The sequence below is a fragment of the Mya arenaria genome, chromosome 3 (genome assembly GCF_026914265.1).
Source record: "Mya arenaria isolate MELC-2E11 chromosome 3, ASM2691426v1".
Taxonomy (NCBI): Eukaryota; Metazoa; Mollusca; class Bivalvia; order Myida; family Myidae; genus Mya; species Mya arenaria.
Window position 1 is genome coordinate 72285950 of NC_069124.1, and position 13032 is coordinate 72298981.

General features: G+C 35.0%; 1 protein-coding gene across 1 annotated transcript in view; it reads left to right on the forward strand.

Moving 5' to 3' along the window:
• LOC128228366 (lachesin-like) overlaps positions 1-13032 on the forward strand; it is a 30316-nt gene that overhangs the window by 13465 nt on the left and 3819 nt on the right. Inside the window, exon 2 of the mRNA XM_052939652.1 lies at positions 10861-10960. Coding sequence (XP_052795612.1) covers positions 10888-10960 — 73 coding nt within the window. The 5' untranslated portion in view covers positions 10861-10887. The remainder of the gene's footprint in view (positions 1-10860; positions 10961-13032) is intronic.

Sequence of the window (13032 nt, forward strand, 5' to 3'; positions counted from 1 at the left end):
ATTAAGATAATGTAAATATAACTATACTGGTGTGTTTAATTCGAAAATCGAAAATAATAGCCCTCAATTTTATATTGCATTAGGATGAAAACTCATTTTCCAAAAGTAAATAACTAAATAAACGAGAATACCTAAATGATCAGATAAATTATTAAATGAATCACCAATTCCTAATAAACTTCTTATTAGATATAAGCTTAGCTACAAAAGTTACAGACGTAATAATGATGGCGTATTTCTACGATCTCGTTCTGGTGTGAATGTGTCTCGCTCAGCACGCCACAACGACAACACCTCATTAAAGAGAACGTGGCGCCAATATGCCAATTTCGGTGGCGCCAGTGTTGTGATCGTACTGAGGTATATCCAAATGTCGCATTAGCGCCCTTGTTTACTCGTCTTGGTGTTAACATTAAGGAGCAAGTTCTCTGAAAAAAATGAAAATAAAATTGTGGGATTCTCATTAGAATAAACAAAAAGAATGGCTGTGATTTGTATCACGCTCTTGAATTCGTACTTTTCTGCTCTTTCTTGTACTTATCACCTGCGAAGCATACCGGTAAAATCAGGATCATGTTATCGGGCGTCGTCGTTCGTTATGGCCCAAATATCTCCAAAACGTTTTTAAAATAGGCAGATATCTCATTACTCTCACTGGACTTATGATGTTTGAATTGTCCAATTCCGCCAATACATTTTTCAGGAATCTTAACCACATTTTTTCCATTGAATTAATTTGTGTTTCGATGACTGTTCCAAGGCGGTAATCTCATGTTATCTTAAACACTATGTTGATGCGTGTGTTGTCAATTCGTGGTGTTTGTACATTTGTTTTGCTAGTTTAGTGTCATTTGGAGCATTTTTATGTTCTTCTTAGCAGGATTTATTTTTTGAAATTTCAATGAATTTAATTAGTGTCAAATAGGATAAGATTTTGGTCAAATTCGAACAAAGCCACGTCTTTTTGTTCAATTTAGGTTATGGTCCTTCAATGTGAAAGTCTTATCAAATTCATCATGCTATTGCCATCATATAGAACTCTTGCCCAGGCATTGTTCCTTTGAAAATTTTGAGCATTTTGTCAGATGTACTAGTGAAAGTCTTACCAATTTGTTTTAAAAGGCGTTTAAGTAAACCATTTGCAACAGTGTTACTTAGAGTTCCTTTATGTGACGAAGATGTTTACAACTAAATGCAATTTAAACCTCATTCCAGCAACAGTTTATTCTTTATTTACAAGCATGGGAATTTAAAAAAAAGAGTTTCATAGGCTAAAGTAAATGATAAAATAATGGTTAACATTACAAATTGTGATAAATGATAGAATTGTCTAAACAATCCACGTAACTGTTTTTTAGTATTTTAAACAAGCAGTTTTTATTACGAAAAACAAGTGCTTCAGTGGTATATCTTTAGGGTTGTAGAAATGTCCATAACATTGTTTAACCAAAATGTCAATCAGGCCACACAAAACCGCGAATTTACCGCACCTACTTTTTTGAAGAAGTAAAAAAATAAAATGATAGAAATGTTCGACTCAACCTTTACTTATACTGCGCACCGGTTATTATGTTTAAAACAGCTTTTTTGAACGCTGCAGTATAATATATATTCGATTAAAATTTACCTACGCATTTATATAGTATTGTTTTGTAAAGGAACGTAACCGTTGCGTGGAGTTTTAAATATCAACCGGTGTAGCATTGGTGTCAATAAAAAAAACTTGGAGAAAGAAAATGTTTCAAAAGGTTCTCTCAGCAAATACCAATTTCTTGACTGAGAAATGTTTGATGATCAAAACAAATGTTGCTAATTGTACGAGTTTTTTGAAAGAGTAATTTTGTTCAAACGGCTATTATCTGATTCAAGTCACTAAGGCTAGACATGATGATATAGAAGCGTCCTTAACTCCACCGAAATTTGTTTCATTGTTTGGTCTTAGATAATGCTTGTAAATTCATTTTTACCAACTTTTGATTAAACAACTATACGAAAACATATTAGGTCAAAATAGCGATCAGTATAGACTGAGACACAGACGAAAACATAGGTAAGCCCACTTTGATATCTGTTTTCTTTAAAAAAAAGAAGGTAGCCTGGGGTGAATAAAACAGCTCCCTGATACTCCTTGCTTGACTCCAGCTCCTTCATACCTCTTAGTATTCTAAACACACTATTGTACTCTTCATTTTGGTAAGCACACGCCATTGCCTCAACATTGATATCCACAACGAAATTAAATCAAGCAATTAATCTGTACTGGTATAGACTCCCAAATTGTTTTATGCTGCCTGTGTAATAACAGCTTAACCTTTTCTTTTTTCAAAATATCCAAAACTATCCATAGGGAATGTCTAAATACAGTTGCAATTGATGTTAAAATTATTCAGGCTGGTAAGTTGATTAGGTTCAAGAGTGTGTTCAGATGGTTTAAAGGTTAATTGTGTTGAACAATCTTGTTTCTCTGTTTTTGTTATAAAAAAAAATTATGTGTATCCCACCGCTCGGTTCGGTTTGTATGAAAATTAACAAAATTGTCTAGTCAAAATCCGAGGAACATAAGAATGATTTGGTGTGGTCTTAATTGTGATACTTTTGGAATGAGTAACAACTTTTCAACTTGTTTATACAGCAATAATATCAGCACTTCAGTTGCATTACATGAGTAATGACCCTTTGTCTCAAGCGAATGTATAACATAACAATCTCAAACATAATTTCCATTTACTTTCAAATGATATATACAAAATCAGTCAACAGCTACCATGCTTGTTTATGAGCGATATGACAGCAAATGCATTCCGGTGTACAGATATCCGGCCAAATGTCTTTATACCAGACACAACCCTGTTAGAAATGAACACGTCAAGGTATTTACAGATAAACCTGAAAATTGACTGATTTTTGGCTCGCTATTCTATCATTGATTTAGTAGCGCAATGAGTTAGTTAACCTGCCACACGAAGGGGTTTCATAATGAAGTTGTATCTACTTGAATACGTGAACAATAATTTTTTTTGACTATCGAGTGTTTGACGCACCTTTAACTGTTAGCACTGGGTGACTTCAAATTTCCTAGCATTAGTTGAGAAGTGAAATTTTTAATTCTTTTGATATTTTAAAACAAATATCATTACATAGTCAGTATTTAAGAGTTATTTCATTAACGAACATAACGACGTGTTTTATTGCAACTCATTACAATGCCATTGCAATTAAAAAGGGCGAAAACTACCCATAACCCAAATGCATTTCAACAGGCTCCGTACTTGCTGGTGGTGGTTATCTCTTGGTAAACGCTGGAAGCTAAAAACAGAAAACATAGGATATGTATTCTGGAATATATATTTCCCACTGGCGCAACCGAAATGGCACAGGCTTTCTTGATGTAATGGAATTCTACGTGTCAAATGCCTTCCATAAAGAACACATATTGTCTGCTGATATCTCCAGATAAAATGCTTTTGCTATCATATTTGATTATATTGAATATCTAATTTGCTGTTATGTAGAATATGAATAAGAATTCCGTTTTTTATCTAGGGAAAAAAAGAGAAATTATCTTGATGAAAATGCGAGAAAGAATTGGTTCAGAAAATGTTTAATTTCGTACTTGTTCAATGCACAAAAGGTTTTTATCTAAGGCTATAGTTTCTTGATGTTGTTGATATGTTATCGCTTTTTTGGTTTTGTTTTATGCCCGTTCAAGAGGTGTAATAAAACGTTGCAAAAATCTGTCTGACACGAGGAGAAAAGGTGTTTTAATAAGGTGATCTTCATGCAATTTCAGACTGGTTTGTTGTTTACATAATGATACATATGTCGCCTAGTACTTTATTTACGAGACATACAGATGGCATATTGTGTCTGAGTTCTGTCATCATGCTCTGTCGTGTCGGCGTGCTCGCAAACATGCCAGACTAACATATACTTGATTTGTCGTAATGGCGCCCTCAGGCCTCTATTTGTCCATTTGGCGTTCACGCCAACACGCAAGATTGACAAAATGTATGGCGTCAATACAGCCTTTTTATATAGCCTGGTTTCAGCTGATGATTATTTAAAACAGCTATACAAAACGTTTTTTTTTCAGTAAAAATTCATGCTAACTTATTTAGCACATGGCATGCAAATAAATGCGCCTAACGTCAATTTATGCGAATATATCCCAACATACAGGCCTAAGAAAACGAGCGTCGTCTGGGCTGTAAAACACGGCATAATGACTATTTTTGTTATTCATAAAAGGATCGCTCTTTTCATTCCGACATCAAAACACATCCAGATATGGAATATAAATTAGTGCCACATCTCTCATTCCCTGGCGATGTTTTGCAACTCTGGAACTGGTTGTTGTCTGGCTGTTACCACTGTTTGGAGCGTGAAAAGAACTTGTTTGGTACCAAGTTTATATCGATGAAAACAAGACAAACTTAGTAAGTGGATTATACGTAAAGTTTGCTAATAAAAATAATAATAATCAACCCTGTATTAATTCTCATAGCGGTTTTTGTTTATTTCCACCCTATCTGTGGTTGTTGTTTTTTTCTTTAAATTTGCTTATATTGTTCAGGCGAGAGTTTACGTTTATTTTTCTTGTGCGATGTCGAACCTGCAATTTAATTCTAAATTTTAAAGGAAAGATATTTAAAATAATTTTGATAAAATGCAACAAAGTTCATTGTTCTTGTTCGTTTGCCAAAATAGATAGACGTTGTTACGTTAGACATAACGTTATTAATTTTTTTTTAAACACGTGGAAACGTCTAATATCTTTCATTTTCTCAATCAAAACTTATCAAGCTCGACAGAGAAATTTCACTTTATAATATCGAATATCGAGCTATGATTCCGTCCAGCTCGACATAGTACTGATACTATATAAATCCGAATTTCGATTGTCTATTGGCAATGGCTGAGCCAACTTCACACACAAAAGAACTTAACACAGTTATGTGTAACGGTTTCTGAGTAAGCATGACCTTTTGATATTGCGTGTCTGTCTTGCTTGATCTTCAAATAATGGCAATAAACTTAATATTAAGATGTTATCATTACGAGAACAATTAAAATTAAAATTTGTTGTGGTGTCATGCTATTATAAGTAGTCCCTTGTGATGAGTTCTTGGATTTACCCATATGATACAGAGTACAACGAAAGAAGGCTTAAATCCTCAAAATCTGTCAATATTTTCATTGTTATTCTGTCAAGGGCCGCTGAGTAACTCAAAATCAACGCACGTATTCTGCATAATAGAAACATAACAATTTTCATCATTGACAAGACACGAAATTGTTTTGTTAAAACAATCAGACAATCAGTCATGAACAAAATGTCGATTTCATCCGTTGGCTGATCAACAAAGTTTCACTTCCAGTAAATTGGATTTCTGTGCCACATTATTTTGAGTTATTCACTTTGATGAATTAGTTGGCATTTTCTGTGCTCCATCACCGACTGTCTGGACATTTTTGTTTCTCGCTGAAATGCCTCTATGATCCTGTCTATGTCTATAGTTGGTTATTTGAAATGCTTAGAGTATTGTTTAAAATGAGCAGATTTGCAATGCATCAGGATTTATGAGTGATTGTAAGGCCATATGTAACTGAGGCTAGCAACTTGGTACTCAGAGAGTATAGATACCTTTCCCCGATAACACTTATACAAGAAAACTACAGAGACACGCCCAGCATCTACTCAGTGGGTATGGATACGTTTCCCCGATAGCACTAATACAAGAAAACTACAGTTACAAGTCCAGCATCTACGTAGAGAGTATAGATACCTTTCCCCGATAATATAATACAAGAACTAAAGGGAAATGCCCAGCAGCTACCAAGAGAGTATAGATACGTTTCCCCGATGGCACAAATACAAGAAAACTAAAGGGCCATGCCCAGCAGCTACACAGAGAGTAAATATACGTTTCACCGATAGCAAAAATACAAGAAAACTAAAGGGCCATGCCCAGCAGCTACACAGAGAGTAAATATACGTTTCACCGATAGCACTAATACAAGAAAACTAAAGGGCCATGCCCAGCAGCTACACAGAGAGTAAATATACGTTTCACCGATAGCACTTATACAAGAAAACTAAAGGGCCATGCCCAGCAGCTACACAGAGAGTAAATATACGTTTCACCGATAGCAAAAATACAAGAAAACTAAAGGGCCATGCCCAGCAGCTACACAGAGAGTAAATATACGTTTCACCGATAGCAAAAATACAAGAAAACTAAAGGGCCATGCCCAGCAGCTACACAGAGAGTAAATATACGTTTCACCGATAGCACTAATACAAGAAAACTAAAGGGACATGCCCAGCAGTTACACAGAGAGTATCGATACGTTTCCCCGATAGCAAAAATACAAGAAATCTAAAGGGACCAGCCAAGGAGCTACTCAGAGAGTATCGATACGTTTCCCCGATAGCACAAATACAAGAAAACTATAGGGACCAGCCCAACAACCAAGTATAGCCCTTTAGAGATGCAAATGGTTTAACAGACAGGTTGAATAAACACCAATTTAGCCACTAACAATTTATCTAGTTTTGTATGAATCATATCAAGGCTGTTAAGGGCTCTTAACTGAAAGGTAGAAAAAACATACAAAATCTGATATATTTATAATCTGGCTATGAAGTTAAATTAGTATTTATATCTATGACATATTTGATAATTAATTGTTTGTTTGCAATCCCTATTTATGCGGTATGGAATACTATAGTGAAACCGTTTGTCACAGTCTGAGCTCTGAAATTGTAGTGGATTGAACAGAACAAGCAGACATTGCAGTTTAAAACATGTCGCTGATAGAGATTGCGCTGACCACTGCATGATGACGATAGCTGCAGTCATAAAGTTCTAGTGTGTCGAAGTGCAATATCTTCCAGCATGGTATTTAGACACACAGAAACCGCGTACGGTCGAATATTAACGTCCGATATTCAAATAAATCATTTTTTTATCGATCGGAGGTTGACCTGAATGTGTCTGCAGTTCTCGTCGCGACACCAGGGTGGCTCTCATGTTATATTTTAAACGGACAAAGAATGCTAAACCGTTGTCTCCTCGCACATGCTCGCTGATTCCCTACAGAGAGCAGTGGGTTTTTTTTAATATGAGTAATAGCACTTAATATACCTTAATCATTAAATTTACCACTGATTTCTTTTTTTATTATCTGTCCAATTACATTGAATTTTTGTTCCACGTGTTAATTTGGTAAAATACCTCGAAATAATTAAAATAAAAAATCAAGTAAAGCGTAAGAACTTTCGGCAAGTGTAGTTTTATTACGAATTATAATTTGAAATTAAGGGAATAATCCCTTTCGTATTTTAAGAAGTTAATAATCAAATTACAAAAGTTGATTATTCGTTCTTAAAGATTGTCATCCAAAATGGCAATCGTCAATTTGTACCGTGACTAACATTCGAAATTAATGACGAACTGTTTCGTGTAACATAATCATGAAACTGCGTGGATTCATATAACTTATTTATCTTACAATTAATGGATAATTCGCCTTCTGCTATTTTAACCAAGGTACTGAATTTGAGCAAAATCTGAAACTGTTTACCACAGCACACCACACATCAATACATTACAGCAAATTACAGCACACTACATCACGGCAGAGCACACCACATCACACGACAGCACACTACAACACACTACATCCATTGACAGCCCATTACAGCATATTACAGCACGCTTCAGCACATTACAGCACAGTACAACACAATACAACATAAACCAGCACACTACAGCACATTGCAGCATTTTACAACACATAACAACACACTACATCACATTACAGCATCCTACATCACATAACAGCACACTACAGCACATTTAAGCACACTACAGCACATTACAGCCCAGAAATAGCACACTACAGTATATTGTAGCACACTACAGCACATTACAACAAACAACTATAACATCACATTACAGCAAACTTCAGTACATTTCAGCACGCTACAGCACAGTACAGCATCCTACATCACATTAGACCACACTACATCACATTTCAGCACGCTACAGCTCATTATAGCATCCTACATCACAGTACAGCACACTACGGCACATCGCAGCACGCTACAGCAAATTACAGCATTCAACATCGCATTACAGCACACTACAGCACATCGCAGCACGATACAGCAAATTACAGCATCTTACAACGCATTGCAGCACACTGCATCACATTACACGCACTACAGCACATTTCAACACACTACAGTACACTACATCCCATTACAGCACACTACAGCACATTGCAGCACGTTACAGCACATTGCAGCACCCTACAGCACATAGTAACACACTACAGCACCCTACTACTCAAAGCAGCACATAACAGCATATAACAGCACACTACATCACACTGCAGCACGCTACAGCGTGTTACAGCCCATAACATCATTCTATATCACATTACAGCCTACTGCATCACATTACAGTATCCTACATCACATTAAAGCACACTACAGCACATTACAGCAAACTACAGCTCATTGAAGCACGCTACAGCATGTTACATCACATTACAGCATCCTACATCACATTACAGCACACTGCATCACATTACAGTGTCCTACATCACTTAACAGCACACTACAGCACATAACATCACGCTGCAGCATACTATTGCACATAACAGCACACTTCAGCACATAACAGCACACTTCAGCACTGGACAGGACAGGACAGTCCAGAACAGGACAGGACAGCACAGCACACCACAACACAGCATCACACCACACCAAACCAAACCACACTAAACCACACCACACCAAACCACACCACCGGAACACCGTAAAATCTCACAACACCACACCATAAAGCTTTGTTGACTTTTTTGTTTTGACGTAATTTCAAAGCAGCAAATACGAATTTGATCTATTCCAAGATCAAACAGTGAAAAGCTCACGCACGCACGCAAGCACAAAAAAGAACATACAATTTCTCATACATTTACCTCATTCAAGTAAGTGCAGAATTGGAGAAATGACAGCGGGGCAGTAATTTCCGTTCTGAGGTTCGGAGATGACAAAATGACATGTCATTCATCCATCTACCATAATTGCGTTTTACCATCACTGTGAAAATGTCGATAATATTGTCCAGAACTATTTTACTGTCAGCTAGAAAGTATTTATACAAAGTTGAAAACTACCTATTGTCCATCAGGGCTATTATGATAATACCAACCATTATCACGTGTTATGTCCTATTTTACATTGTATGGGTGGTTTTGAAAAAAAAATGGAAACGATATTTGAGTTTTTAGTATTTGTATGCCTACCTGGAAAGGATATTTATCTTACATCATGAGATTATATTAGTTAAAATGTCATTTGAAAAATAAAAATAAAATTTTATTGAGTGTGTGAAAGTCCGACCAGTGATTCTGAAAAAATGAGCAGAAACTTGAAACCGAAAATTTAACGATATTAGTGTTGCAAGTGTAACATTTGTGCTGTGCACAGGTGTAGAATGTATTATACACCGATATATTAAACCAAAGAAAATCAAACAATAGGCTTTTCATGTATACATATCAATAATAGTTGTATTTCAAAAAAGAATTATATTTTCTGCCATCAATGTTTTTATAATATCCCTTTTTTTCTTTTCACACACCTGTTTTAGGTTAATCTCTCTTCATAAAGAAATAATTATTGTTTTGTTAGTGTTAGAGACAACTTCCTATAACAGTTTAGACTTTCTTAAATGCAACGCAAGGTTATACGTTGAGTTTGTTGTTGCATTTTTAATTATGTGTGTATACAATTGATAGTATATTTAAGGTTTCAGCAAAAATAGCTGATTTCTTCGTAATGTTTTATCAAAGCTATTGAAATAAACTTTACACCTATATTCGGACAGTAGAAATACACTGTGTAGAGGCCATCATTTTCATCTAGCAGAGGTCAAAGAAACCTACTCATTCTTTTTGAACCACGTACTAACACGTTAAGAGCTGTACGAGTATCAAACATTGTATAAGAAAGTCTGAATGAGTTCACAAATTTAATTGAAAAATGTCGAAAGTGAACATAAGCTCAAATAAAAAAAGCAAAGTACTATAGATGACTTAGGCTTTTGATATATATAATGAAACATTTGTCTTACCTCTTTATCAAATATTACAAATAAACAAGTCTAGACTTTATATGAGAGAAATGGAACAGTTTGATTGGTCTGATGACTTAGTAAAATGAAGGTTTTGCATTAGATCGATTCCTGTTAGACACATATCCACTGTGGCAAATGTAATCACATTTTGATATCAAAGAACAAATGTTTGGCAAGACAGGTTTATCCAATATGATGTATTATTGGTGTCATTAACAGTCCATATTTGATGTTGCTCTGATGCTTTTTGAAATGCATTGAATATGGAAATACAAACATGATCAATGTAGTCATATTTCGGTCACCTAGGTGACAGTTTTCTTTAATGAGACCAAATAGAGTACCAACAAACACTTTGCTATGACATATATTCACGTTTAAAGATAATATATTTTCTGTAAACGTTTGTTTTAATACATTTGTTTCGAATGAGCACACCGCAGTACTACTCACTCGATATCGTGCAATGTTCATTTAATTTATTAACACTATTTCTTAAGTTTTCTGAGAGTGTTGTTAGTATCGTCTAAGTGTTTTTTTTTAAAGAAGGTTGTTTGCTAAACTATGGAACACAAGGAACACAAAGATTCCCGGCATGGTGTCGCAACCAAGGCTGACCACTGTACAAAACAGTGCCGATCAATTGTAAGATAATATGCAATGACTTTAGCCGAGTTAGTATAAATAGTGTGTTATTTTTTCATCACAGGAATGATGAAGCTACGGGGTTACCAGTATGTGGATGACTAACTTCCTGTCTACGCTCGTTACCATAGCAACACTCAGAAGCATCCATGCGGAATACTACGGTCAGTATTGTTACCCAGAATTGAAACTGTTAGTATCATTTAAGAATTGCTTTCGATTGAGTTCCTCTTGCTATGTTTGCCGTCAAAATATGTTGCATTGTACAATTAGACCTGTGGAAAATGTAAGATTTTGCAACGTTAAAGATACTCACACCGACCGACAGACTTTCTTTCAGGATTAAAGCTGAAACCAAACTATATGGAAAATACAATGGAAACTACCGGGATAAGTCCAGTAGACAAAACATAACGATGCAGTATTATACATATTCCGTACTCTACTTTTATTTTGTATTTCAGCTTGATTATTACATTCAGGCTACATTTTATTTAGCTATGTTAAACAATATGGATATATAACTAACGTAAGTAAAGCTTGACTATAGACAATATAAAATAACGGAAAAAATGCCTTGAGCTCTGACTGCCTTAATACCTCCAAATAAGTACCTTCTACTCGTCGTATTTTAACTTCGTCGAATTAATACTACCAGGTATTAGCTTGACTTCAAAACGTGTTAGTTTATTCCACGAGAGTAATTTTTTTGTAGAAAGATTAAAAAACATCAACATTTTAAAACACTTGTTTTCGTATAAACGTTAGGAATGAAATAATAAGACATAGTACTTTTATTTGATATCTTTAATTGGATATGCGATAATATACGATAAACAGATTGAATACTTAATTTATGGTGACAGTTTGTTGTCTAAGTGTAATGAAAAAAGAAAAAAAAACTTTCTACTTGTTACTGAATACCACTCCATTCGTGCATATATCTCCATAAACTTTCAATAACTTATACTTCTAGTATTGATATCACTTGAAGTCTTAAATATGGTAAATAGTAGCGATTTGCACACACATGGTATTTTGCAGACACATATGGTTTTTTCCCATAACTACTGTTGTGTTAGTGCAAAGAGATCTAGCAAATGCTTTATGGGAATAGAATATTATACAAAAGGCGCATTTGTTTTCTTCGAAGTAAATTGACTTGGCACTTCTCTATGGACGAAGATTGTTTCGTTTGTCATTTAGGATAGACTTAACTTTGCTAAACGTTGTCTGTGTATTGTTTCTTATAAAATATATTTATTGAGGGATCTGATTGCCAAAGATTGAGGAACACAACAATAATTCTCGTCTGGTCTGCTTTTCCTGTCTTCTTTGTTCATTGTGAAATATAAGCTATCGGTAAGGGCTGTGTAATTCTCGTTTAGTCTGCCTTTTCTTCTTTTTGTTCATTGTTAAAAGCAAGCTAACAGTAAAGGCTGTGTCTTTTGAGTATAGAATATATGATGTACCAAACCGGATCTGATCTATTATTATTTTTACCGATGTTCAAATGTATGACACGGTCGGACTTAACATGCAATGTATTAAGTATTATTCTTGTGATGTCGTTTTCGTAAAGCGGTTCATCATATTACATACATTAATTTCTAATTAAAAGGACACATAATTTCCTGACATGGATCGATTTAAATTACAAAAATCTTTCAGTCTAGATAAAACGTTCCAAAGTGTCTAGTCCGCCTATGTGCTCACTCCTGCATCAGACCGTAACGATTCAGAGGGCCTACCGTACATGACCATAACTACTCTTAAGTGGTTTCCCTTTTTGTCGAATATTATTGTCATTAAGAGGCGCAGCATATAGACTTTTATATTCTTTTGGTGTTGGCATTATCATGTTAATCTCATTTGACTTAATTAAAAATGCATATGATCTAGGTACACATACAAAATTATAAGCGATATTTTTGGCGAATTTTTAATTTGGAAATGTGTGGCCATATATCTATTAACTTAGAAAATCCATTCATAACGGCTGATATGTTTCTATCTGTACCTTAATCATATTCTATGGACACAATGTTAAGGCCTACGAGACATTTGACGGGCTACACAAAATGTCACAGAGGAAAAAAGACAATACAAATATATCAAACTCACTGTATTAATACTTTTTATATGCCTATGAAATTCCTTTTCCACTTTTAACTTTACTCACGCTCCAAAAGCATGTAAATATTCAGAAATATGGTTCTCATGTTCTTCAAAGAAC